The sequence below is a fragment of the Acyrthosiphon pisum genome, chromosome X (assembly GCF_005508785.2).
Source record: "Acyrthosiphon pisum isolate AL4f chromosome X, pea_aphid_22Mar2018_4r6ur, whole genome shotgun sequence".
In the NCBI taxonomy this organism is placed as follows: domain Eukaryota; kingdom Metazoa; phylum Arthropoda; class Insecta; order Hemiptera; family Aphididae; genus Acyrthosiphon; species Acyrthosiphon pisum.
The window spans coordinates 61856655-61857742 of record NC_042493.1 but is presented as its reverse complement, the minus strand read 5'-3'; the positions used below and the strand labels follow the sequence as shown (position 1 = coordinate 61857742).

At 24.3% G+C, this 1088-nt stretch overlaps 1 protein-coding gene across 1 annotated transcript in view; it reads left to right on the top strand.

Moving 5' to 3' along the window:
• The first annotated feature begins 6 nt into the window (after nucleotides 1-6).
• LOC100575745 (patronin) overlaps nucleotides 7-1088 on the top strand; it is a 6168-nt gene continuing 5086 nt past the window's right edge. The window contains exon 1 of the mRNA XM_003247376.3: nucleotides 7-28. Coding sequence (XP_003247424.1) covers nucleotides 16-28 — 13 coding nt within the window. The 5' untranslated portion in view covers nucleotides 7-15. The remainder of the gene's footprint in view (nucleotides 29-1088) is intronic.

The following is a 1088-nucleotide window of genomic DNA, read 5'->3' as shown; positions in this document are numbered from 1 at the left end:
AAATCCAGTTCTCTCATGAATTTGTATGGTAAGCTAAATGTAAAAAAAAAAAAATTGGTGAAGGTCAATTACGCATGATAGTTTTACAGCAAAAACATACAAATATGATGTGTTGTGGTGGTGGAAATCTATATTAAGTAATTTCAATTCAAAGTTTAGAAATAACTATTTCAACCATCAGTATTATTATTTTCAAACTTTTTTTTATATGATTGTGTAAATAATAATCTCAGTAAGTCAAAGTATAGTAGCCAATGTAGGCAAATCCGTGTAGATCAACAGCTATATTATGCGTATATTACATAAAATAAATAAGTATTCATTAATATTATAGAAAAAAAGGTGGGTAAGTGGATTTCGCTCTGCTGTACAGTAGGTTACAAGTGGGTCACTGTATAATGGATGGTATTAAATTTGAATTCAATGATATAATATCATTGTATAAGAAAAACGATTCTGAGCGGAGACGGTATGTTAGTCTAGGTATAAGACATAATATTATATTAGGTACCTATAATAAATTCCAAATTAATCATATCATAATATTTATTAGGTACTTATAACGCGTTATACATCAACAAAAAACCGTGGTACTATCATAGATATATAATAGTATACTTTAGAAGTTTCAAGTACCCACGAATAATATTATACAATCACAACAAAATAACTAAAATAGTTATGCTAGGTTTTTAATATGTAATTTCGTCCAAATTTGTACTTAAAATGACTATAAAAATAAACTGCGTAAATGTATTTTTTAGATTTTTTGGTAACAGAATTAATTACTTACGTGGAATCTTGTTTTAAATTTTCAATTCTTAGATACAAAAATTGAACATTTTATAAATTTTTAACTACAAAATAATTTTTCAAATTAAAATTTGATAAATTTTGTCAAAATTTGATCTTTAAATGCTTATAAAAAAAAAATTGTGCCTATGTATTTTTAATATTTTTCAACTGATATTGTAACAATATATCAGAGCTTTGTATTAAATTTATACACTTTTTGGCTCAACAGATAAACTTTATTGATATTTATAGAAAAAAAAAACTAAAAAATTGAAAACTTAAAATGTCCGTAA